Genomic DNA, 24829 nt, shown 5'->3' on the forward strand with positions numbered 1-24829 from the left:
GCTAGTACTGATCTTCAGTTACTTAAATTGGATGGTGACAAAAGTGAAACTTACTTTTATTGTAAATAAAACTGATAAATAAGTCTCATAAAAAAAAGACAAAAGAATTTTTAAAAAAAAACTTATGAACTCGACACATTTTGCGATGTTAAAGTAACTACAATCATATATAGTCCTTACTACAATAAATTGTCATGTAACTAAACATGCAACTACATTCAATATTTTTACAAAGTTTAGAAATCTTCCAACGATAGTTTAATAAGAAAAAATATGTTGACAAAAGAGGAGTTCACCAAGCAAATAATTGAAATGATGAAGGAAATAACTACGAAAGGTAAGCAAGGAAATCAGAAACATAATGCATGAAGTGTTGCAGGGAAATACATTCTCTTAGATATTCCCTTCAACACTTTATACAATGTGCTCGTGATTTTCTTCATCACCTTACGCAATTATTTTTTTATCGTTTAAGTTTTTTGTATGGTGAACTTTTCTTTCGTCACTATAACTTTTCATTGAAAACTAAATTCGGAAGATCGCTAAATTTTGTAGAAATACTAATTGTAATTTCATGATTTGAAAACACCGAAAAATCATTGTGGTATGAACTATAGATGATTATAGTCATTTCAGTACCATAAAATGTGCAATTCATAAGTCTTTTTCGAGAACTCTTTCTATCCTTTCTTGTATGAGACTTTCTTGTGAGTTTTACTTTTAACGAAAGCAAATTTTACTTTTTTTTCTATTGATAACAAACGAGAAAGATAAATGAGTTTGTTTGGGAGGGGATCAAATAATTATGTTTATGTTGTTGTGTGTCTCTTTGCCTAAGATTGACTCCTATTTATAGAAAAAAATTAGTTTTATAAATATTTAAATAGCTTGAATAGAGAATACAAAATTATGTGTAGTAGCTATTAAATGGTATGTGACTAAATGTGGGCGTATTTGATACCAAGTTGCATATTATCATATTGAAATATATGTCGTTTATGATTTTGATCTTGTTCTGATCAGATTTTTTGAGTCAAACTTTTCTTGTTCTGACTAGATTATATTATTTGAGTCAAACTTTTCTTGTTCTGACTAGACTTTTTGAGTCAAACTTTTCTTGTTTAAATAGATTTTTTGAGTCAAGCTTTTTTTTTTTGAGTCAAATTTTTTTTTGTTCTGACTAGATCTTTTGAGTCAAACTTTTTTTGTTCTGACTACATATTTTGTATTAAACGTTTCATATTAGGAAGATAATTTAGAGATTTGATTTGAGTAAGATATATCTACCAAAAATGGCCATCCACTTATATTAAAATATAGCTAGTTAATCGTTTTATTCTTTATTATTATTTTTCATTATTGAATTGTCACAACTAATTGTAATTTGACAATTTATATGTGTGACGCTCTGAGCCTAAACCCTGAACATGATCAGCACTCGAGAATCATTATCGTCCCCAAGAGAACACTTGGCTTGACTCAATACCCAACGAAAGACTTACTCAACATTTAAAGAACTTTCAAAAGTAAAACTTTAAACTCAATGTCTCAAAATAATAAACTCAGAAATATATAAAAACATTCAACTGGCTAATAGAAGGCAACTCGAGTCTCAAATATCAATAAGAAAAATGAAAAAAACTATAAACTATTACTGTCTATCTATTTATAAAGTCTCTAATACTATGAGGGATGTCGGGACAAAACCCCCGATCATCCTTACAAAACTGAAATAAATAAATGAACGATCCTCTCAAAGCAAGGAGACTCATCAAAGTTAGCTCGACCTGTTATGGTATCAACAAAGCGTTTGTTGATGATCTTGATCTCCTATACATGCATTATGAAATGATTCAGACCAAATGACATCACAACATTAAATATATGAGCATGTAAGGAGAATCTTGAGCATAACATAAAAAGTTTGAACAAGATAGAAACATACTCATCTAAACTCTACTCAACACACAGTTTTATTATTTAATTATAATAAATTGACATATATTGTTGGTGCATGTAAAATATTACGTATTTTCACCTTAAATTTTTTATTGGTCAGTTTGATACAGGCTTTAATAGTTTGGCTCGTTTATTCGTTTCATCTCATTTACTTTATTTGAATTAAACTTATTTTTGGTATTTATAAGCTTAAATAGTTTTTAGGCATTTTTATAATATTTGGATAAGATTTTTAAAATAAATACTTCAAAACACTTGTTTTAAAATTTAATAACAAAATAAATTATAAATTTGAATCTTAATCTATGATTTATTCTTATAAATTTTAAGTTTATTGTGTATTTTTTCGTCCATCCATTTCCACTTTCATTAGAATAGAAACAATTATATTCGTAATAATCACGACAAAATAAAAAATTATTAAGCATATGATGATTCTCAGTAAAAAAAAAATAAAAATATTGATCATGGCACAAACTGTGTCTAGACATCCAAAAAATTATTTTTTTAAAGAATCTGATATTTGTTAATTGCCATTATAATATAAAATATATTTATTTAACAAAAAAAAACTTATTGGGCATAAAAGGAAAAAATAATAAACAAAAGAAATCACCATTATTGCACCGCCCTGCCCTGCAAAAAATATATTTCTGGCCCATACCATTTCTTCGTTTGTTTATAATTATAAATTACTCTTTTTATCATTTGGTTGGTGAAATTAGGTAAATAGAACATTTTATGAATTTAGCCGTCTCATATTTTGATGTAATTATTTTCATAATTTTAATGTAAAAATAAAATAAATTTATTACTACCTATAATCAGAAGCAAATACATCCATAAATAGTTATAATTTAGAGCATAATTTGCAAATCATAGTTTATGAAAATATAGCTATATAGTTATTATATGATTGTATTAATGAAAAGATTATATTCAAATAATAAGTATAAATTAAAAATATAGCGTAATAAGGTATATCAATTTTGACGCATATATTTAGTGTAATTTTTATACTTATTATAAAATTCAAAATATAACTTTGTAATTTTTTAAAATTATAATTACATATCTTAAATATAATTAGATATTACCATAAGATGTTTTTAGATATCCATAATTTGCTTTAATCAATGAATATGGACGTATTTCGTGGTAAAATAAAAAATAAAATCTTTCTGCCCCAAAATTGACAAAAAGATTAGCACAGCCGTGACGCTGCTCTGTTCTATATATAACTCACAAATTGTTCATTAATGGCGAAAACAGAGCAAAGAAGAAAAAATGCCGGAAAATTTGTTGACCCAAGTCGGAGTACCTCAACAGAAGCTTTACAATGGAGTTCCTTTTCCAGCTGTGTTATCTCCAAACTCTAATCAACCTAAATCCCAACTTCCTCAGATAATCAAAGAACAAAAAACATGGATTGGGGCTCTTCTCCATCAATCTGGGGCTATTCTTTTCAGGGGATTTCCGGTGAACTCAGCATCAGACTTTAACGACGTCGTTGAAGCTTTCGATTACGAGGAACTGCCGTACGTCGGCGGTGCTGCTCCTCGCACTAGTGTTGTTGGTCGTGTCTTCACTGCTAATGAATCCCCACCTGATCAAAAAATTCCATTTCATCATGAAATGGCTCAGGTATATATCATCTAGAATTAATTAAATTGTAAGAAAAACTAGTTTGACTCTCGAATTTCAAACATTGGCGCGTAAATTGGGACGGAGAGAGTACAAAACACTGATGTATAAGTAATTATATACTCTACCGAGAATAATGGATAGAAAAGATTGTACCTTTTGTTTGAATTTGAGGTGTAATTGATTGAATTAATGATGGGTATAAGATCAAGAATCGGTAAAAATAAGTACTAGTGGTAGAAATCCATTATCTATCTTCTATTTATACAAGGGTTTGAGTTATATAGGCGATTGATGATTCTTACTAGGTCAGTTGGTTGGCTGAGGACTCGATTAGTGTGAAATTTCTTAATCGGTGTATATAATTAAACTCTTCATACAAAGAAAAATAATGCCCTTTTTTCTCCCAAGACTTTGTTCTTTTCTATAGTTAACTGTATTGGATAATAATTTTAGCATTTTACTTTCGTGGAGTAGGTTCCCGAGTATCCGTCAAAGTTGTTCTTCTTTTGTGATGTGGAACCTGGAAGTGGGGGAGAGACTCCAATAGTTCTAAGTAATGTTGTATATGAGAAGATGAAGAATAAGTATCCTGAGTTTGTTGAGCGATTGGAAGAGCATGGCTTAATCTATATAAGGGTATTAGGGGAAGATGATGATCCTTCTTCCCCGATTGGTCGAGGCTGGAAGTCTACATTTTTAACCAAAGATAAGAGTGTTGCTGAAGAAAGGTTTGTACTTTGCTCCTTTGTTTTCTTTTAACTTGTTGTGTAGTTGCTAGGAAATACGTCTTTTTTTTCACTCTTTAGTGTTACCTGTTGTTTCCTTTCATTTGGTTTACATATTGATCGTTGTTGCTACTGGTATTCTTTACTGTAAGTTTTTCCTACTTGTTTGATCTGCTTTACTCAAGATGAGGGTCTATCAGAAACAACTTTTCTACCCCTTATAAGATGGGAAAAAGGCTGCGTACACTCCACCCTCCCCAAATCCCACTGGGTATGTTGTTGTAGCAGCATCAGCAGCTAGATGAATTAACTGATACCTCTTCTTTATTAACTTGAAATTTTGCAGTAATGATGCACAAGTTTAACTCTTTCATATTGGGGGACAGTGTGAGATAAAATATCGGAGAAGTGGTAGAGATGGGTCCTTTTTTGAACCTCTTCCTTGTACTTCCCTAACTGCTATAAAGTAATGAGTTAAGTTATAACAGCAGACTGGTAAAGATGGTGCATGGAATATAAAACACGTTAAATAGGGGAAAGAGTGAAGTAGGAATTGATGCCAAAAACAGAATTGTTGTAGTACAATTGCTTTTTGCTGCTGAAATAGACATCAACATTGAATTGTTTATTATTGGAGCTGGCGCTTGATGTTATTTCTATCACCTGACTTGCAGATTTCATGACCTTACGACTTGGTCTATTCAAATGATGCAATGCCTAAAGCAGACATATTGTACCTTTCATATGAGGATATCTGATTCTAGTGTTTTGGAAAAGAGGAAGCTTCAAGATGTGTTGGGCACTGCATCATTTGAACAACGTAAGGTCATGAAATATAAGACTCTGGTAACTGCAGTGGCAGAAAAATGTAGTACAAGGCTGACTGTGTACTATTTCTGTGACAGACAAGAACGTTGACCAGCTACTTGCGTGCAACCTTAATGGTTTTCATTTTGTTTTCCCACCCTTAACATAGAGGTCGGAGTATGATAGTTTGTAAAACGTTTTCTTCACTTAGGATGAAGGTTAATGAGTAGATAATGTTGTTATAAAACCAAATGCCTGATAATTGTACAATGTACTAATTGACTTGCGTGACATTTAACAGGGCTGCCAAGTTAGGGATGAAGCTGGAATGGCTAGAAGATGGTGTTAAAACCTTAATGGGACCTATACCAGGCATCAAATTCAACAAAGAAAGGCAGCAGAAGATATGGTTCAATAGCATGGTAGCTGCTTATACTGGATGGAAAGATGCTAGAAACGATCCTGTGAAAGCAGTCACTTTTGGAGATGGTCAGCCTTTGCCTGCTGAAGTTGTACATGATTGTTTAAGCATCCTTGAGGATGAAAGTGTCGCGATTCCATGGAATAAAGGCGATGTCTTGCTAATTGATAATTTGGCTGTTCTTCACTCCAGGAAATCTTTCAACCCACCTCGTCGTGTGTTAGCTTCACTCTGCAAGTAAAAGCAATGACTAAGAATATAGGTCTGTCTGAAGTTTGTAGTAGTTTGTCTTCTATTTGATCCTCTCTTATGGCAGACATTGGAGAACTTAGTTCTCTCTCCTTTGATGTTATCATTTTATGGTAATCATGATGGAAGTTTTATTAGTTTTGTTATCTTTTATGCATGGAGAACACCACCAACTAATCACTTTTAGTCTACAAAGTACATCCCAAGGCCCTACTGGCAAAGATCTGGGTGTGTTTGGTATGGAGGAGAACAATTTCCAGAAAATGTTTTCCAACGTTCCCATGTTGGGTTGCTCACAATGTTTTACAAACAAAATTTCCGTAGTAACACAATTTTCTAAAAGCTTAGGAACTAATAGGGAAAACAAGTTTCAAGAACCATTCCAATGACTTTTACATTAGACCTCACAATGATTATATTAAATAAGAACACACCATTGTGAAATATACAATCTGCAGACAATAGAACGAAAGGAACTTAAACATTTTGTATATTAAATGCAAAACTGCAGCTTAAACTCTCAGTATCTCAATAAGGAAAAAATCCGCTATATGAGAGTACTCAGTGCATAAAAAAGATAACATTATAAAGAATGGTAGGAAAAAAGTGACTGGACTGGTAAATGGAGAAGATTGGCTTCAAAAATACAAGATTACTATGTACATTATATATGAGGATGCAAGGCAGCAGCTAGCATATGGGACCTATCTTCCCTGCACAATGCCACTGAACACTTGACTGTTCCCAGCAAGAGTTGCTTCCCACTCCACTGAGGATAACATTATCTGTGAAAGTGTGATCACCACGTGCTTCATGTCCGGTCTCAATATTGGATCATCATCCGCACACTGCTTAGCCAGCATAGCCACCTACCAAAGTAAACATATTAATGATGGTGGACACAATGAAATAAGTCGTCAAATTTCAGTAGAAAATCAACCATCTATGTCACTCAGCTGATAATAACTATCAACTTCCAATCTTAAACTCTCTTCTGTCTATTATTTTAACTTGCTGAGGTGGTTAGTGTCCCTACCAATTCTATGCAAGTTACTATAGACGAGGCACAACTTGAACTGATTCAAAGTTGACAAACATAATTGTTAAGCTGTAACTTACCTTGAAAACACAGTCAGAAGGGTACAAATCCATCAAACTAGGATCCAGCTGGTCCTTCAAGCTTGTCATACTAGTGGAGTCTGGTGAGTTCCTCAGAGCTGCCAGCATCTGCAATTATGTAGCATTAAGCACTGCCAAGAATTGATTCGTAGTGTGCATAAAAGTGTGTAAATAATATATATGTTATGCATAAGTATACCTATACATAGGCACAGCACAACACTGTATCTATGTATAACAATAGGCAAGGGCGTTTCAATTTTTTTTCAAAGTAAAGCATTTAGGAAGTTGATGAACTTATCCTAAACCTGAGAACAGTAAACTTCTCAATTTGATAAAGATGCCAGATAGGCAATGGAATCTAGTCGTACATTGACCAAGTCTGATGAATGCGAAAACGTTTTTCAGAAATTTCATGAATTTGATCTTACTCAATTGTAGGATAAAATCAACGTTTTTCATCTTTTTTATCACATAACAGACTAGAAGAGGCGACACGGGCAAATGGAATCCATTACGAAGCATGCTTTCAATTTTGAACAGTTTGTGAGCAATAAAACTTACAATGGACACTAAGGAGCGTCTTTCTGCAGTTTTCATCACATTGCCTTCAGTCCGGGTGACGGCCTCTTTACCTGTCAGCATCTCAAAAAGAACAACACCAAATGCATACACATCAGTCTTTTTAGTTGCCAGGCCATCCCTCAAGTACCTGCAAGAACAAGAGATACAAATAAAATCAGAGAGAAGTTTCCGTTTGTGTTCTTGCTTATTGTTGGTTATGTTGCTTACTCTGGAGCTACATAGCCATAGGTTCCAACAACTCGTGTTGCAGAGGCTTCTGCATCATTAGTTATCCCCATAAGTTTTGACAAACCAAAATCTGAAATCTGTTGCAAACATAGGCGATGAGAATTTGGGTTTGAAAAATGACAGCCACAAAGGAGTAAAATCAGGCACCAAAATAGCTACAACCTTTGCTCTAAAAGAATCATCAAGCAGGATGTTACTTGTCTTTATATCTCGATGCACATAATGCGGCTTGGTGTGCTCATGAATGTATTCCAGGCCTCTAGCAGCATCAAGTGCAATTTGGACCCTCATGATCCAAGAGAGTGGTGTGTGGCCTACCCAAAATAAGAGGTCAGATCATCTAGCTATTTCACCAAAATACAGCAGTGACAGGTCAATTCCTTATCAACAACTGGAAAAAAATGTATATATACACTACACAGAAATTCTGAGCTTAACGATTATCTTCAAGATGTGTACCTTTGTTCTGAGGATCATTCAAGTGGCTTTTAAGAGAACCCTTCTGGGCATATTCATAAACGAGGAATAATTCATCATTACTGACTGCATAGCCAATCAATTCTACCTTGACAAAATAATACCAAAGACAGGAGTCAAAACTTTGAATTGATGTAGCACTATCATCAAGCTCCAAAAATAAAAACTCAGGATACTGCAGTGAAATTCAGTATTCATTACCAAATTCAAATGATGAACTTTACATAGAACTTTCATCTCAGCAGTAAATTCTTTTGTTTTAGTAGCAGTCATTCTTTTGATTGCAACTTCCTGAAAGGTTAGTGTTTCAAAGATATAAGCAAGTTAATACGCAATGCTGACAGAAAATCTATCAATATAGGTAAAGTAGAGAGAAGTAACCTGGTTGCGAAGAATGGCGTAATAGACAGAACCATAGGTTCCATGACCAAGAAGATTGGAGTCAGAAAATCCATCAGTAGAAGATAGAATGTCTTCATAGGCGAAAACAAGAGGTTTTTCCATATCAAAGACATCAGTCCCTATAACTGCAAGGAAGCCCAGAATAGTCAGTTTTTGTTTTTGCTTTTTCTTTTAACAAAAAAAGAATAGTCAATTATTATATTGAGAAATCCTGCATGATAGTGAAACTACATTTTCCCCCATTACGAGCACAGGCGAAAAAGTTCTATGAACATTTTCAAATAATCCTTTTACCATTGTGGCACACCATTAGAAGCGAGTAAAGGACTAAGGCCAGCATAGGCTTGGCAATTTCAACTAATGCCGGCAAATTATGTTGCTCGGATTCTTCATTAATGTCAACAGGTGTGTGTCACATCCTTCAAAAGTAGTTTGTTTTTGGAGGATTCAACACGGGTAAAGCAATATTTTGGAGAGTCTGAGCAACATAGGACGGCTATAAGCCTATAACTGCATCATCATTTAGACATCAATTCTCGAGAAACTCAAGTTCAAGGGCACAACTTTAAATTTAGTGGGATGTTCCTGATGTGTAACCTTCACATAACAGTTTGCTTATGACATGTATACCCCAAGCTGGGCAAAAGCAGTATTATTTAATTTTGAGAGCTTACTTTACATCTTGGCCGATTTGCTTCTATTTGACTATGATAACTTGATCAGTACCATGCCTGTCATTTAGTTTTAGCTTTATGTTTCCATCTGAAACTCCATTCAAGGATATCTTTACATAATGATTATGGAACCAAACCCCTTTTGCTTTTCCCAACTTTCCATCCCCCTCTAGCAGGAGTTCAGTAAGTCTATAGCAGGTGTCACTTACGAATTGCTTTGATGGATTTTAGATCACAGGCATATTTTAATACATATAAGCAAATGACTTGATCTCATGCATAATAGTTTGGAGGAAATTAACAGGAAAGACCTTCAGTAATATCAATAAATAGCATGCATGTCTATGTTCTGACCTTTTGGAATATTAATTTGTTGGTCAGTAGATTCTCCATTCGGTTCTTGCAGGTCCCCTGAGTTACCGCAAATGTACCTTCCTGAGGCACAACAGAAACTTGTATTTCGAAGTATCTGGAACTTGTGAGAAATCTTTTCATTTGAACCTGCTGTGTGACTTCTCTCAGTTCTGGAAAAACAACTTGACGACCAACAGACAACAAAAGCAAGAATGATGACAATCAGGAGAAGACCAGCACCCAAACCCCCAATTATCCACCAGTAAATAGCATGACTCTTATGATTCTCCTCAACTCCTGCAGACATAGTCGAAAATTGGAGGTTTTTTACTCCTCAACAGAAAGGTAGCCATCTAAAACACATTTACTGCAGGGAAATATTCCATTAAGAAATGGAGTCCTGAAATACTTCTGAGGATTATCTTTCTTTAATTAAGAAAACAACCATAGGGTGAAAAAACTTAGCAAACCAACATGGGAGGACAATAACAACAACAACATACCCAATATATTCTTACAAGTAGGGTCTGGTGAGGGTAGAGTATACACACCCTTACCCTATACCTTGTGAAGGTAGAGAGGTTGTTCCTAATAGGCCATTGGCTAAAAGTAAAGCATATCAAATCAGGTATGAAAATCATGGGGAAAGGAGCAGTAGCAACAACAAACCAACATTGAAAGGTTACTGCATAGATGAATTGAGGATATGACTGTCAGGGATATATGAATTTATTGTGGATTTGTTAGATAAACTCCTCAGTGTCATGAAAGAATAGAAACCTATCAATTAAAAGGAAATCGGAGAAACAGTTGAGGTAACATCTAATTAAGGGGAAACTTTGTCCTCCTTACATTGTTCATTTTCTTCTGAAAGATTTTCTCATAAAAGAAATATTATAGCTTGGCACTGTCCATATAACATAGGGGTATGCAAAAAAACTAAAATGACACATAGATTTTTAACGTAGCCAAAAGTTGCTGATAGAATAGTTTGGTTGACTGCTAAGATGAAACCATATATTCAGATAAAGGTCCGTATTTTTCATTGCAATAATAGAGAATAACTTGCAGAATGATAATCAAACTGTTGGATTAGCTTGTGAAGGAAGTCCTCTCATTTCACAGAGAGAAATTTATGGAGACACTGAACTACTAACAGAAAGGAGGACACAAAAACTTGACCAGCCATGAGTAGAAGTTAAATTTATTATTCTTCCTTGGGTGATATTTCTAAAGAAAAATACAAATCTCACCAACAGGGAAGTAAGAATGCATGTAAGCTATTAAGAATTGAGAATACCTGAAATATCAGCAACAGAAGGTGATGGTGCAGGAGCAGGAACAGTGTGATTTTCTACAGGATAAGGTTCGCCAGGGGCTGGACGGACACAAAGTCGTTAAGGTAAAGTACTTGTAACCAAAAGATGCTTATTAGAAAAGCTATCGACTATGAGTAAATGAAGATAACTATTTGAGCATGACAAAGTTGCTAATTATTGAGCCTAGCAAGCTTCATTTTGATGATTGGCTAATACAACTAGTTAATTGAATACATGAGATCTCTTGTTCAGATAAAATAGCATCCATATGCTCATCTTCACACCAGGTCCTCTTTAAAACTTACAGGTTGTGTGGTATAATTATTGAGCTATATAGTTGGATGTTGAAACTAATACATTATATGATGTATTCTACAGGACCTGTTATCAATCAAAATATGAATTTCCCTTCATACATGCAATCCAATTCTCTGACTGAATGAAGGCACCTGATTTTGGCCATGCCCCAAGGGTGCCAAGCTAATTCCCATTACATCCACTTTAATCAACTTTTCGCTATTTAGTCATGATCCTCTCTCAACCACAGTAAATCACATACTCCTATGTTTCAATTTGTTTGTCTTACTTTCCTTTATAGTTCATTTAAAAAATGTCTCTTTCTCTTTCTGGCAACACTTCAATTCCCACTTTCCACATGGCATCTTTAAGACCACAACATTAAAAGACATTTTGGTACATTATACATATCTTTAGTTTGTGAACCCAAGATTCAAAAGTCTTACTTACTTTACCAAAATCGTGTCAAGTCAAAACTAGACAAAGAAATTGAAACCAAGGGATCAGTTGGTATCTTAACCCACCATAGACAAACAAGAGAGGATAGTGTGCCCCTCTAGAACAAAGGTTCATCCCCTCACTCACACAAACAAAAAGAGAGAGAAATAACTGACTGATCTTCCTCAGCAACTAAAAGTTCCAACATTTAATCACACTTACTTACTACAACTAACACAATTTCAGTTATCAAACAGCTCCTACATCATCCTAAATCAAAATACTGATACACATTTGGAATTGGAAAAAACACAATCAGAAGTCATAAGAGGGGAAAGGAAACTCGTACCTGAATTCAGTGGCACATAGTATAAAGATCCTGCTGTGAAATTATCAGGATTGGCAATTCCATTAACATTCTCAATATTATCCATACTAACCCCAAACCTACTGGACAAAGACCCTACAGTATCATCCTCTGTCATCACATAACTCATAAGGTAATTCCACAGCCCACTTGAGCATCCACACATGAGCTTCAGTGAAACCACTGCCCCTTTCTTACCCTCCCTAGTAAAATTAGTTGGAAAATAAGCCAACCCATCATAGGCATCAACAACCATATTATACACAGATCCATTGTTCTTTCTGACAGTAAATGTAGTGTTTGTCAAGTACTTTCTCATCCCATAAGCACAAGAACAGTTCTTTCTGATAAAGACATAACCTTTACCATTTCCTTCAACAGTTATGTCATTAGGTAACACATCAAACATGCTTTGAATCACTGGGAGGGTCTGTTCCGGGCTAGGTTTAAAAGCCAAGAAGGAAGTGCACAAGCGACCAGTGTCCGTACAGTTTGATGGAGTGGGGTATGATGAACAAAGAGGGACAATCTTGAAAATTGCTGACAGACAAATTATTGCAAGAAATGTTGATTGTATATGATCCATTGTATTAAAGATTGAAGCTTTGATAGATTTAGTGAAATGGGTCATGTAAACTTAACATGAAAAAAGAATTTGCAAAGAGATGAATCTTAAGAGAAAGAAAGAGAAATGGGAATAGCAGGGAACCAAGAACAGAACATTTTGTGGGGGAGAGGGGGTTTGGTTGTCCTGTAATGGCTGAAAACAAGGTGTTTTAGTGAAACTTATTACTCTGTGAGACTGCAAAATTAACCAAAGAAGAAAAATATGGAAAGAGAAACAAATTACCCCAGAGTTTTTTCAGAGAATTAGACATCATTTTTACACAGACTAATCTACAACTATTGAGTTTTAGTAACTAATCAAACATTAAATAAACATAGTCCATGTTACCCCACATTTAAATGACCAAGAATCTTGTTTTTTAAAGATAACAATAACTAGTTTGAGTCAACTACATAAAGCTTAATTGTTCCTTCTTCTTTTTTTAAAAAAATTATAATTTTATATATATCCCATGTCCACAAGTTTACTATACTATATATATACTAATATAAATTAGAGATTCAACCTCTTTTATTGAGATAATTGAGAGGCCACAAATAGAAATTAAAAACAAAAAAAAAAGGACTTGTTTTGGGAAGAGGGAAGCACAACTTGCAAGAACTGCATAGTTTGTATTTGGGGTCCACTTCCCTTAGTATAGTTACCGCCAAAAAATCTCTCTTAAAATATCCTCTCATATAAGGTATATATAATATATATGTTACGATTTAAAATTGTATAATTATAAATATTATAATTTCAAGATAATTTAATCTTAATTCAAAAGGTTTTTATTTGATTGTGACCGATAGACTATAAGTTTCACTGTGACGAGTTAAAAAGCTTAAAAAATATTAAGAAGTTAATAATTACGGTGATTTTAGATAGAATGAATACGTATTGATTGATAAGTGTCAAAATTTAACTATTATTTAAATATAATTTATCAACTTCAAAATTATTTTTAAGGAGTTAATGATCTATCTAATCTCCATAAAATTATCTGCTTAATTTAATAAATTTTATATAGTACAAATTAGAATTAAAAATTGAATTATTAAATATAAATATATGGTATAAATTAGAATGAATGTGATAATCATACACGGACAGGGACATAGAGTAAGGTAGGGCCACACGTGAAATACAGCTGTAAAATTAGGAAGGCGCATATACGTATTTTATTTTCTTCCACTTCTCCCCTTTGTTCTTTAACTTTTATACTCCTTTTATTTTTAATTATTTATTTATTTTTAAATTAATATATTTATTAAAAAAAATTAATAACATAATAAATTAGTTATTTAATTAAAAATATAACACGATAAAAATATATATTTATTAATTTATCCAAAAATAAATAAAAAATTATAAAAGAAAAGACGGAGGGAATAATAAACAAACTAGTGATTTTGTAAACAAGTTCCTTTTCTTTTTTGTCTTTTCACTTATCATAATGTGCATTCAAGTAATTCATCAGGCAACAATTGATTTCCAAATTTTACTTTTTATATTACATGATGATTAATTATGAACTTAATAATTAAAATGAATTATTATGTATGAAATTATAATTTTTTTTCTAATTTTGGTTTCACTTTGAGATTATTTGTTGGTTGCTTGACGAATCGAAATAATGGAGCAGTTGTAAAATTAGCAAACAAACAACGCAAATGGTCACATCAGCTACCACACGATTTAATAGTACATTTATTTTAAGTCACAATAAATGCAATAAGCTGTTTTAGCATATAAGTTTTATATTCTTACATTTTTTACATTTACTAAGTTAATTCTATTTAAAATTTATTTTTATTTTCTAATACACTGTACCTTTTTTTTTTAATGTTATTAAAATATTATATTTTTAAAATTTAAGTTAATAAGACAAATATAAAATGAGACAGGAAAGTATGTATGAATTAAAAGCTTAGGATTCCTCCTTTCATTTTCGCCTTTAAATACTCTTCATCTAATTTAATATCACCCACTTTGACATAATTTCTTTTTTTTTTATTCCAAAAATATATTATAAAGAACAGTATAATATTTTCACATGACAAGAAGTCTAGTCAAACAAAGAAAAAATGTAACTGTAAATCCGTGGTCACGAATGAACATGATTATTTAATAAGTAATTTTCTATCCCTTTTCAATATACGTAATATCAACTTGGAAAAAAAATCAATCAGCCTTAAATCCACAAAATGGTGCCATGTAGGTCGAAAAATGAAACCCATTGCAGTCGATTTGTCAGTTAAAGAAGCCCTCACACAAGTATGAGTTGGTATTCGTCGCTCAGAATAAAAATTTTCATCATACCTAAAAAGCAAAAGTTCACAACAGAAGTACAATACACATCACAAATTTATTCTAATATAAATGGAAAATTTATTAATCTAGTTCAGCACAAAAATAACATTATATTTCGTCACTTTTTTGATATTTCGTAAATACATGTAATTTATTTATTTTTTTACAAAATATAAATTTATGAGTCAATTTTTATATTTAAAAAATGAAAAATTATTATTATTCAGACGTCAATTTCATTTTTTGATTTCAAACCATGAAATAAAATCACATAATTAAATGCTTAATTAATAAAATATTTCAATTAGAGAGCTTTCAATATGTTGTGGTACTGTCTTGGACTAGAATATTACAATTCATGTTAAATGGAGAAAATTGTAATGCTAAAGAGAGAAGAAGATAATAACTTAATTAGTAAGGGATATGGTCCATGCTCCATATATAGTAACTTTACCACATAAATTATTAATCTCTCTGTTCCTATTTACTTATCCATTTTAACAAATTAAAAAAAGATAAATTTTTTTTCTATTGTAGCCTTATTTAAATTCTTGAAAATTTTCAAGTTTTAATTCATTATTTTTGAAACCATAATTAATAAGGATAAAATTATAACTTTATCATGCTAATTATTACTATTTTAATATATGTGTTATTTCTAAAGTGGACAACTAAATAGGGATTGAGGAAATATAAATTAAAAAATAATAGGCAGGTAGGTAGGGTAGTTGAGCAAGAATTTCCATCTCATTTTCCTATTCTTAATTAATGATACAACAAATTGTCAAGTACTTTGAAAACACGTACTTCCACCGTCTCTTTTTAATTGACGTGTTATATTTTTCAAAAGTAAAATTGATTAATTATTAAAATTAAATTAGATTATATCAATTTAATAATTAAAATAAAATTTTAAATATTTTAAAATTATATAAAAAGTACTATAAATTGCTAACATTTTTCATATTAATGTAAAAAAAATCATATCTTAAAATATCAATCAAGTTTCATATCGTTTGACTCTAAAAAAAGAAACCATAACAACTAAAAAGGAGAGACAAATAAGATATATTTATATATAGCACTATATCCGTCCAACAATAGTTGTTCAATTTAGAAAATCAAGAGATAATTTACTTTTCGTGTCTATTTTATCCTTGCTATTAAATATTATTAACCATCTAACAAATTTCTCAAAGTATTAAATTTAATAAAGTTAAAGCATAATATAGTAATATTATCCCTACTATTTGTTTTCTTAATGAATATTGTAATTCGATAATGGACAATTATTATTAAACGGAGGAAATGATCCGGAGAAAGGCTAAAATTGTGGGCCTTTAAGCCCACGTCCGGTGCATGTGAGTATTTGATGGAAGCCCATTTCCATACATGTGGGCCACGGACAAATAAAAACATTTAATATTATATTATGCTCTATGTACCTATGATTAAACTATTACTTCTATTAATTATTATTAAATAATAAATTATGCTTTATTAGCTGTATGTGCTAATACAATTAAGGAAGAGAAGGATTGAATAAAGTTCTTTTTGTTTAATAAAGGAGTTCAACTTTATGAGATCAATTTTAATTTAAAATAATCACAAGTCCAATCAAATTACTCAGACAGTGCAGTTTGTCTTTAAAAAAAATTATGCCTTTAAAGTCACATTTGTTCCCAGATTTAAATTGTTGTCTCCTTGTGCACTAGGCCCCCACGTTGCTCTTCATTTAATAACACAATTTCTTTAATATAAAAAATAATAATTATAGTAAACTAAATTATAGGTGTGTTAACGAAAGATGAATGAAAATCTTCAGCCTTATAATTTTTGGTACTAATTGAAGTATTTTTGCTATCTTAGGCCCTAAAAGAAAAGCCCAATTTATACTACTCTAATTTTGTTGACCCAATTTTACTTTTGGCATGAGATTTACCTATTGAATAATGAGTTAAGTTTTAAAATTTTATGTTCTAATCAATTGCCCAACCTTATAAACAAGATTAGCCTATATTTTTATATCTTATCCTACTTAATCTATTTTTTAGTTTGTGATTATGATTTGTATATTTTTATATGCTTTGAAATTAAAAAAGAGTAATATTCATGTATATCATCACAAATTTAAACATAGTTGAGTGAGTTAAATTTTAAAAAAGAAACTAAAACTTCATTATTGGGTTTTTATAGAACTTGAAAACTCGAAATAGGTATATATGATTTGTTTTTTTTTTCAAATTGATAATTGATGTTCTTGGAGATGTCATTTTGAAGTTTGTTAAAATTTGAAGCTCATCAAAAAAGCTATATGTTGATATTTTCGACTCAATTTATTCGTTTGGAGTTTGTATCAAACAAAATCCAACAAACTTCAACCTATCCTTTTTAAAACATAAATTTTGTATAATTTAGTTTAACTATGTATTTTACGGGAGAATCAAGATCTTCAGCAACCAAACGAGGTAGAACAATATAATTTCTTGTATTATTCTAAACCATATGATATTCTTACTTATCCCATCTCAGATACTAAGCGACCTAAATTATTCCAAAGAATTTCCCTTCAAAAGAAAAAATAGCATATTGTTTTCTTGAACATTGATTGATCATAATAAAATATTGTTTTTATGGTCAAATTGAATATCAAAATAAAATTAGTTAGGCTGGGAGTATTCCATGAACTTAGACTTACAACTATTTAGGCCCACATTCAACTTTTAAATTGGGCCACAGTATGGGCTTTTTGTGGAACCAACATTGGGCCTGGGTAGTCTGTTTTTATAAGTTACAATGACCTGAGCATGATGTCCATTTGACGCCGGCGGCCGCATGTGTTGAATAATAATTATTATTATTACTATTACTATTATTATTTTTTGTGTCATGATAGTTTGTGTAAACTTTTTTTTTTTTTCATGTGGAATATGAATTAACTTTGAATTTAATTTCCTAAGGGGAACATAGTGGGACCTTATTAAAAGAGTCGTGCAAGTTAAAATTGGAACTATACATGCACGTAGTTCATATAATATTTGTCAAAGTCCAGTTAGAAATGACATATCACAGTGTTTATTTTATTCGTTTCAATTTATTTGTATAATTATTTTCTTTTGTCTAACTTTTAGATCATATATGCTAAAAATTCTCTTAGATTCTGTATTAAGTCAAAATCAGACGAATAAATTTTAAAAAAAATAGTATTACGGAAAGATTTAAGAGTTCAAAACGTGGCTACCCAATCAACTACCAAACACAAGTAGACATTTTGAAAGGTCTAAAATTGTTGTGTCTAATTTTCCCTTTTTAACCAAAGTCTAGTGTTAGAGAATTAAAGCAAACGTTTAGAGCTTTCTATCAAGTAGGCTTGGTTTGAAACTTTGTGCCATAAAAGAGAAAGAACAATGATTTTTTTTACACTTTTACACTTTAGAGGAGAAGTTTACACCAAAAAAAAAATAATCAAAACATCATAATTGGGTGGCCATATAGGAAGCTAACTTGAAGGTATTTAGTGCAAGCTGTGAGGATATGGGTAGTTGGGGTGGGAGGTTGGGGGTCTATACTATAGTTTTGCATGCCTTAAAAGAGAGACCGAGGTATGAACTTACTCCCACTCGATGTTCATACAAAGTCAATCTATATAATATATTTGTATATAACTTTTTAACACATAACTATGATTAGCTTAACATATATTCACATTATTTTATGTAAATATTTAATGGGGACGAATATAGCCTTTGTACAATTGGTTCAACTGGGTTGAATAATGTCAATACGAACACATGCCTGATAAATTACCACTAAAGTTTTAATAAATATGAGTGTATTTATATTAAGAAGTTATAGATTAAAGTCGTGAAAATTTAAATTTTAAATTCGACTATGTACTCCGAAGACTTAGAATTTTCCCTCAGTGTGTATGGATTAATTAGTGGGTGGGGAGCCTCTGAAGTTGATATAAACCAAATTTAGCTGTTCATCTCAAATAAATCAATATATGCAATCACATCTTATCTGTGAATGTTTGAATCAATTTAGTAAAAAATAAATAAATCTATTTATATTAAATATATATAAAAATATTTAATTATAAGTTTATTAACTAAAAACGAGAAACAAATTCAATAATAAATTAAGAATTCATAAATTGGTTATCCATTAATCTCTTCATGTATCACATCTTTTTCTTAGAGATATTTTAATTTTCCATTTCAATTTAATGTTTCCTTTACCATAAAAAGTAAAAATTTAAATGAAAACTACAAGTGCTATTCTATTCTATTACCTATCAGTCAACATATTCTGCTCTATCTATATATCATTATAATTAAATAATGATGAAGTAATTAAGAGCCTTGTTGATTAAAGGATATATATTGTCTTGGTGGGTAGTTATTTATAAAAGTTCACATGAAATTAAAAAAACTGATTTTATTTTATTTTATTGGTTTTAAGGCTCATTCGAAGGAAGCGAAGCGTCTTTCATAAACATGAAATTTTCCTCAAAATTCAAAAATTAAAAATAAAATACGAAAAGAATAATCTAATTCACTGCATCATATATTTTAAAGGAGGAAAAATAGAATTAAGGACGAGAGAAGAATCAATTGTGGTCCTGGTTCTTATTTACAACTCTTTGCCATATTTATTCTCCAAATTAAATGAACTAAACGACAATTCTTCTTCTTTAGAAATCGAATAATTTCATAATGGCTACTCCTCTAGCTAAGTATTCGAATTTCCAAACGATATTGTTCTTATAAAAAGTACTTGATGATCTCAACGAAAAATAAAAGTAATAATCAGTTATATAATAATAATAATAATAATAATAATAATAAAAAAAAATTATACTAACACAATTAATACCCTGCAAAAAAAAATTAAAATTAACTACGGCTACTAATATGTTGTTAAATTGTTGGTAGTTAACATTTTTTGATAATCGATATCTAAATACAATTCACAATGAATTTTACAGCTAGATACGATATTTGTCCAAAGTTAATTTTTGTTTTTTTTAATTATCATACAATAATAATATTCAGAGTTACCTAATACGTATCGCAATTATGTATAACTCTCAAAATTATGGAGATGTGGAAAGTGGTACTATAATAGCATGGGATTTAGGGAGATGAGGTGTTTAAAAAGCTAGATACGCGTGATGATTTAATTAAGTGTAATCTTGATTTAAATTTGTTAATTAGGGGCCACTAAAGCACAAGTCATGATCAGAATAAAAGGAACGTACAGATGCGTCATTAGCTCTGCTAATCATAACCAATAACACCATTAATTATATTATAATAATAATCAGTTGAAGAAATTAGATTTGATTCATTCATCCATCCTTCCTCTAAGATTATCCTTACTATTTCTTTAAGGCCGACTTTGGCATATACAATGAATCTCCTTCTCTTTCTCATAATAATACTCTATATAATAAACAAATTGATACATAACTCTGTCCACTCCCTTCAAAGATATGATTAGGGACGTTAAATAGATGATTTGAGTTAAATTTAAATGGATTAAAATAAGAAATGTTTATATATCTAATATTTTGTTATGCAATCTGTATTCTAAACTAATACTATTGATAACAAAATTTTACAGAAATAGTAAATTTCAAAGTTTAAATCACGCACGAAAGAACAGAAATTAACTAACAGAAAATAGTGATCATAAAACATACTAGAATCTGTAATAATCGTATGAAACAGAAAAGTAAGAAAAAGGAGTTTACTAAATGCACACTGTCCCGTTGAGCAAATTATTCCCCTCTAAAATCTGAGTTTTGAATTGGAATATATCCTCTGGGGATAGAAGATCCTATTCACTAGTGTAATGATATCGAAAGTAATGGTGTCAGCGAGCAACTTAACGACAGTAAAATACACGAATAATGAATTTTTGCAGAAGAAGTTCAAAAATTCGCAAGTAAAAAGTCTGAGGATTCACTTGTATTTATAGTCAAGAAGCATTGATTTCGTAAGGTTGTAAGTTTTAAAAACCCACACGACCATTCATAAAAGTTGACAACCTTTCAAATGGTCATGGTTCATGTTCCTGAAAGTTACAACTTTACAGAAAGTCATCTCCAATGGTGGAATATTCAAATAAACGAGAAAAATATTTTAAATATGGGTCCGAGTTGGATCGGATCATTGCAGCAAATTATTTAAATAATTAAAATGTTTTAATCATTTAATTTAATTAAAATAAAATCTATCTAAAAAATAATTTCTTGATCGTTTTCTAAAGTTGAAGCCAAGCGACAACGCTTTAAGAATTTTCTCTTTCCAACTTTTTAACAACTAGTAAAAGTAATTCTCCGTTAAACACTAAAACAGTATGACCCTCCTCCGTCCAGATAAGCATGAAATAATTAAAAAAAAAAAATCATAAAAAAAGTGGCTGTCATATATATATATAAATAAATAAATATAGTTTTGAAAGTGTCAATAGAAGAAGACTACACTTTCGAGTTCCGACCATTGTTGATAGAAAGGTATATAAGGTGGGTCGGGTCAACAAAAACGTTACAGCTATACTTGATAATGACCTCTTTGCTATTAATGATGTTTTTATAAGGTAACGAAATGATATATATCTACTTATTATGAATTCGAAATAATTTGACTTTTACTATCGAACGCTATTAAAAGGGGAAACGAGTAGTTTGTGGTGGGAAAATGCTGTAGATTTTTATTTTATATATATTATTAAAAAAAATAGAGAGCAGCATATGGCATAAAAACGTGAAAAAAGAAGAAAGGAAAGGGAAGGGACATATCGAATATTATTATTATTATTATTTGACATCTCTTTATTATTAGTATCTTTTAGGGATAGTGATGGAGTTTTTGGAGGCCAATAAGTGAAGTGAAAAAAAAAAGTAATTAGTGTTCATCCGACTCTTAAGGCTTTAGTTGAGTGAATGCATCACATCATTGACGAAATCGAAATTTTATTAAAAGAGTTGAAGATATAATAAATTTTAATATCTGTTGTATAAACATAAAGATAATTCTATTTAACGTTATTTTTAAATAATAATATATTTAATTAATTTAAATTCACGTAATTAATTTATAGCTAAAACGTTAAATCTTTTTTTTCTCTTAAAACGTTAATACTCTTTACTAAAAGGAATATGATTAAACTTGATTTTCATCCTGCTAATATTTAAGATAAGCATGTCTAACCTTTAATTAATAAAATATTATATTTTTAGTATCTTTATAAGGAAAATATCTATGATATATTAACTATTTTTTAGCTATATTACCTTTAAATGGGGTAACAATAAACATAATACCTAACACATCAATAATTTATTAAATTTGTGAAGATTTATAGTTAAAAGAATGAAAAGTACACGTAACAATTAATTAATTATAGATTAAGTGTATTACTTAATTATAAAATTTAAAGTTATTAAAATCACAATATGTAAGGAAAACCTCTAAATATTGCACCATATTTGACTTGATATGATTCAAATTAGTGGAAAATAAGAGCATTAAATCCAAAATAGTGAAAATATTGCTAGTGTGAAATGGATAGATCAACATATGTAAACATCAAGAGTAGATGGGGTCTACCACAAACTTTTATGAAGAAATGAGGTGAATAAGATTAAGGGCCAAATGTGTTCCCCACACCAATTATATTACTACGAATGAAGTGCTCCTCTTTTTATATTCTCCAAATATAATGTATAGTCTCATTAATTATTTGGAAAACGTGGCCAAAATATTTTTGCTTCTACTAAAGAAACAACAGTCGGCAACTCACCCGCAGCCTTCTTATCTTTTTTCTTTTTTCCGCTCGATATCCGATATAATAGTCAAGCATGATTATTTTAGATTCTTGTCGTATGGATTCAAAGAGATGTATTTTCTATCGAGAATGTTACGGTTTCAAATTCAACATCTCTTGTTAATGAAGGAACAATCTCATCTACTGCATCACATTCTTTGATGATAACAGACTCATTATTGAATATACTTCTTCTTTTTTTTCTTTCAAAAATTAAATTACATAATTTTAATTGATATTTTAAGTTATATATTTTTTTCAAATTTAAGATTTTAGGTTGATGTGTCATCTTGCGAGTTAATTATGTTTCTCACTACTAATTAAATGGTTAAATTTAACCTTTGTAAGGAAGTATTATGTAATTGGTCAATTAGTCTTTAAGCATGAAAGCATATGATATGATTGGCCACCCACTTTTAAGTATAATTAAAGGATATATAAAAGTTGTTACTTTGGTATGTTGACGTGTAACAATTATATGTCATATCTTTCCATTTTAATTAATAAAATTGGTATTCCTCATAAAGATGTTTTCCGTTCTAATTAGAAAAAGGACTTCCCTTAAAACTTATCGACAAGGAAAAAAAAAAAGTGACATATTTATATAATAAAAAATAATTTAATTTTAGCAAAAAGAACAATGTTCTTTAATAGTTGCAGCTGAATTCATGGATAGAAGAAGGCATTGTTTCTATATTTTACCTAAAAGTATAATCATACCAAATATGACTCACTTAAAATAGAAAAAATTATATCAAACACGAAATAATTATTTGGTTTTATTGTTTTTAGGAAGGTCACAATATTATTAGGTAATTGACAATATACATTAAATCATCGTCTTTTTCGATAAAAAAAAAGAAGCTAATCATGGTTAGTAGTGGATGAGGTAATATATATTTGGTGAAATTAGAATATAATTGATATGGTAGAAATTTATGAATAATTAATTAATTTAAAATATATAATGCGCCATGTCTAACTTGCAATAAAAATTCCATTTGTGAGGAACAAACTATAAGTATGATTACATGTAGGACTAAAAAAGAGGGCCCTCTAATGCTATCTTTGATTTGACCCTAACATCACGCCTTGCTCCCCTTCCCCCTACCCACTTAACCCATCACATTGAATCATTCACATTTCTCATCTCATTCGTATCGTTTTAATTTATTTATCTGATATTAATTCGATATAGATTTTAAAAATGTAAAGTAATTTTTAAATTTTATAGTTTTAATCTTTTAGGTAAACCAAAGTCATGTTGAATGAATCGAAATAATTTTTTTAACGAATTAAAATGATAATGGGTTGAATTACAATGGATCATGACAACTACATTAATAAAAAATAAAAAATAATAAGAAAATTAAATTGAAATTGAGGAAATGTGTAGAAAGAACTCCCGTAGATTCTTCATTAATTTGAGAAAGGGAAAAAAGTTTCATACTTCTTAAAACTATATTATCTTACATTATTTACTAGTTTTTTTTTAAAAAAATAATTATTATTTGATATATTTTTAAGAAGAAGAATATATTTTGTAAATTCTTATATTGCATATCTTACAAATGACATAAGTTAATTGAGATTTTATTTTATTTCGTAATATTGGTTGACTCAAAAATATAACATTTGACTTCATTAGTTTGTAAAATAAAAATCACAAGGCTTTACAAGTTTTATAAAATACAGTTTCTCAAGCTGAATCGAGTTGTAGATATCATCAACTTACATCCTGAATGAATGAGATACTTTTACGTTGAGACGACTCGTAAAGGAGACGGGGTTAATTAAGTTATATAAGGCTGACTTCGTCGATAGATATGATAAAAGGCATTAAAAGGTGTTGAGCGTGTTTCATGGTCGGAAGCAACAAAAGATAGCGTCGAAACCACAGACTAGTCGATCTATATATTATTATAATAATAATAATAATAAAATATGGAGTAGTAAGTTTTAATTGTGGATGTGGAGTACGAGAAAAGTAGAGATGGCGTTGTTC

General features: G+C 30.5%; 2 protein-coding genes across 4 annotated transcripts; one reads left to right on the forward strand and one right to left on the reverse strand.

Annotated features, from left to right (window-relative positions):
• The first annotated feature begins 3185 nt into the window (after window positions 1-3185).
• LOC107012503 (clavaminate synthase-like protein At3g21360) lies at window positions 3186-5954 on the forward strand. Of its 3 annotated transcripts, XM_027915551.1 has the most exons (5): window positions 3187-3603; window positions 4081-4334; window positions 5006-5151; window positions 5237-5309; window positions 5440-5580. In XM_027915551.1, exons 1-4 carry the CDS (start codon window positions 3247-3249, stop codon window positions 5305-5307), a joined length of 828 nt encoding a protein of 275 aa, XP_027771352.1. In that variant the 5' UTR covers window positions 3187-3246; the 3' UTR covers window positions 5308-5309; window positions 5440-5580. The 3 variants fall into 3 exon arrangements, 2 of the variants coding, with proteins under 2 accessions (XP_027771352.1, XP_015067854.1); XR_003577424.1 differs by having other exon boundaries at window positions 3186-3603; window positions 5006-5309; XM_015212368.2 differs by lacking the exons at window positions 5006-5151; window positions 5237-5309 and having other exon boundaries at window positions 3199-3603; window positions 5440-5954.
• A 307-nt stretch (window positions 5955-6261) lies between these two features.
• On the reverse strand, window positions 6262-12971 carry LOC107015366 (lysM domain receptor-like kinase 3). The gene is made up of 11 exons (XM_015215619.2): window positions 12051-12971; window positions 10948-11025; window positions 9648-9944; window positions 8599-8744; window positions 8419-8508; window positions 8200-8305; window positions 7903-8054; window positions 7720-7817; window positions 7492-7639; window positions 6928-7035; window positions 6262-6677 (listed from the first exon to the last, which is right to left on the reverse strand). Exons 1-11 carry the CDS (start codon window positions 12697-12699, stop codon window positions 6513-6515), a joined length of 2037 nt encoding a protein of 678 aa, XP_015071105.1. The 5' UTR covers window positions 12700-12971; the 3' UTR covers window positions 6262-6512.
• Window positions 12972-24829: the final 11858 nt, after the last annotated feature.

Source organism: Solanum pennellii, chromosome 3 (genome assembly GCF_001406875.1).
Source record: "Solanum pennellii chromosome 3, SPENNV200".
NCBI lineage: Eukaryota > Viridiplantae > Streptophyta > Magnoliopsida > Solanales > Solanaceae > Solanum > Solanum pennellii.